This window comes from Pistacia vera, unplaced genomic scaffold (assembly GCF_008641045.1).
Source record: "Pistacia vera cultivar Batoury unplaced genomic scaffold, PisVer_v2 Contig897, whole genome shotgun sequence".
NCBI lineage: Eukaryota > Viridiplantae > Streptophyta > Magnoliopsida > Sapindales > Anacardiaceae > Pistacia > Pistacia vera.
In genome coordinates, this window is record NW_022196775.1 from 374,995 (window position 1) to 378,011 (window position 3,017).

At 39.9% G+C, this 3,017-nt stretch overlaps 1 protein-coding gene across 1 annotated transcript; it reads left to right on the forward strand.

Annotated features, from left to right (window-relative positions):
• The first annotated feature begins 222 nt into the window (after positions 1–222).
• Positions 223–2,037, forward strand: LOC116119605. Its single transcript, XM_031405547.1, has one exon. It carries the CDS (start codon positions 223–225, stop codon positions 2,035–2,037), a length of 1,815 nt encoding a protein of 604 aa, XP_031261407.1.
• The last annotated feature ends 980 nt before the right edge of the window (positions 2,038–3,017 follow it).

Sequence of the window (3,017 nt, forward strand, 5' to 3'; positions counted from 1 at the left end):
ATCTTAAGGATTCTTAATTCTTTATTCAATATCCTAATTCTAGGTTTGTTTCGACAGTTTCCAAGCTGGTTCGGTCAACACTGTTCACTGCGTTTAGGTCCACTCAACTCAACTCTGATGAACTGCACAAACCAAAAGCAAGCTGCCAAACTTCAACTTCAAAATTACGACTTTTCCTCTTAAATTTATCACAACAACATCTCCATTTCATTTCACTAAGAAATGGCTTTGGCTACCGAAGAAGAAAAATCTCTTAAAGAAGAACTTATCAATCCAATTTTAGTAGCCGATCGTGTCATAAAATCGGCACAAGAAGCTGAATCTTTCAAATCAGAGTGCGCGGAACTTGCAAAACAAGTTGAGCGTCTCTCCCAAATGCTCCGCTCCTGCGTCCGCCTAGCCACCCCAACCACCTCCAATCAATCCATCTACGAACGCCCTATCCGCCACGTCGCTGCTGACGTCACCAATAACCTTGACCGTGCTTTAACCCTTGTTCGCAAGTGTAAGCACTCAGGCATCCTCCGCCACGTCTTCTCCATCTCCACTACTGCTGACTTCAGAAAAGTCTTCAACCTTCTAGAATCTTCCATCGGCGACATGCGTTGGCTTTTGACTATCCTTGACTCCGACGAAACCAACCTCTCTCTCCCGCCTATTGCCAGTAACGACCCCATACTCGCCTGGGTCTGGGCGTTTATTTCCGCCATCCACGTGGGCGATATTAAGGCCCGAATCGACGCCGCTAACGAACTCGCCTCTCTGGCGCGTGACAACAATCGTAACAAAAAGATGATAGTTGAAGAAGGCGGAATTTTGCCGTTACTAAAGCTTCTCAAAGAAAGCACGTCAGCTGAGGCGCAAATCGCGGCGGTGAATGCGCTGTTCAATCTCGCTAGCGACCAGGAGACGGTGAGAGTAATTGTTAGTGTTTTAGGGATTCCTATAATTGTAGGAGTTTTAGGAGAATGTTCGATGAAAGTTCAGATTGTGGTTGCGAATTTGGTGGCGAGAATTGCGGAGCTTGATTCAGTTGCACAAGAGGAGTTTGTCAGAGTGAATGTTACAAGGCCTTTAATTTCTTTGTTATGTCTGGATATAGTGTTGGAATTACCTAAACATCAACCTGTTAAAACTAGTATTCACTCTATTGTTCAAATGAATAAACAAATGACTGTGAATTCAGCACATAAATATAATCATCGTTCTGGGTCAAATTCAGATGGGAGTAGTCACAGTGGGCAACATAAGAAGGAGAGAGAAGTAGAGACCCCGGAAATGAAGATTAAGGTTCAGATTGCTTGTGCTGAGGCTTTGTGGAAACTATCCAAAGGAAGTTTAGCTTGTTGTAGGAAAATTAGTGAGACAAAAGGGTTACTTTGTTTGGCTAAGATTATTGAGAGGGAAAAAGGGGATTTGCAGTTTAATTGTTTGATGACGGTTATGGAGATTACTGCAGTGGCAGAGTTTAATGCTGAGCTTAGACGTGGGGCTTTCAAGACCAATTCTCCTGCTGCAAAGGCTGTTTTAGATCAACTTTTGAGAGTTGTTCAGGAAGAAAGCGATGCAATGCTGCGAATTCCTGCCATTAGGTCAATTGGGTACCTGGCGAAAACTTTTCCAGCAAAGGAAAGGCGAATGGTTAGTCCTTTGGTTGCGTTGCTTGGTAATAAGGATGTGGATGTGGCAACAGAAGCAGCTATTGCTTTGGGAAAATTTGTGTCTCATGATAATTTTAATCGTGTGGAGCATTCAAAGGCAATTATTGAGTTTGATGGGGTGCCGCCTTTGATGAGGTTGTTGAAGGTAAATGATCGAGCACAAATGAATGGGCTTGTATTGTTATGTCACCTTGCACTTAATGCTGGTGATAGTAAGGCTCTTGAACAAGCAAGAGCATTGAATGCCCTGGAGGGGGCAGCTCGCTCTGTGATACCCCAATATCCCGAGTTAAGGGATTTGTTTAATGAAGCTATGTGCCGCCTTGCTCTTTATCAGGCTGGTGCCCGTCCGAATATTCAGTCTTTTGCACCATAAAGGCCTTTGTTTAGCTGGTGGAACATGTCATAAACTGCTTGTGTTGTAAGTTGTAGCATACTAAGAAAAGACTGATAGCTTATGAACAAAATTTGTCCAAAGCAAGGTATGATGATACTAAAGACGTACTTTCAATTAAGGATGCTGGTTAGTTGCCTTTAGCAATACGATTATATGTTGTAAAATTTATCTGTAATTGGTTACACGTATTGTAACAGGAATTTCTACAGATTTCTTTAGGCATGGAAGAGGTCACTTGCAATTAAATTAGTTGTGGCTGGAAACTTATTGAGGGAGAGATGGTAAATAATTGTGAACTAATAGATTTGTTTCAGTAATTTAGTTATAGTTTCTGCTCTTTGTACACTGAATTGAGATGAAGTGTCCATATCTTTGAGGCCAAGTTTCTTGTATATTTGCTATTTTTCTCACATCCCTGAGGAATGAAAGTTTGAAGCTAGCTTATTTCCATCTATTCAATAAAATCTAGTTTATCAAAAATTATTTTTCCTGCACTTAACTAATATATTACCATTTATATGATGATGATTTATCTGCTAACTTTGTTGTTTGAATAGTAATTTTTTCCTCACATGAATCATGAACATTTTAGTTATTGCATTTTTCGCTGTTGACCATGAATTATGATAGGGGTTGTTTTCTTTATGCTCTTCCTTTGTATTTGGTGTTAGGAAGGATGTAGATCAGTTGTGTTTTAAGGATGTCTGATATATATGGAATATGTCCCTCGTGCTTGAAAGCCACACTCAGTAGTTCATATTCATCCGTCAAAAATTTTATTTGTCTCACTAAGTTTAGATATTTGGTACATGAATCCATAGATGATGCTGCTGTTGTATTTGAAATATGTTTTAACTTTTTATTATGTTAATTGTAATCCCTTATCTATGGTTGATTTCTTGTATGCTAACTTCTACTAATCTACCTTTTTGCTTTTCTTCCTGCAATTTTCTTATTGT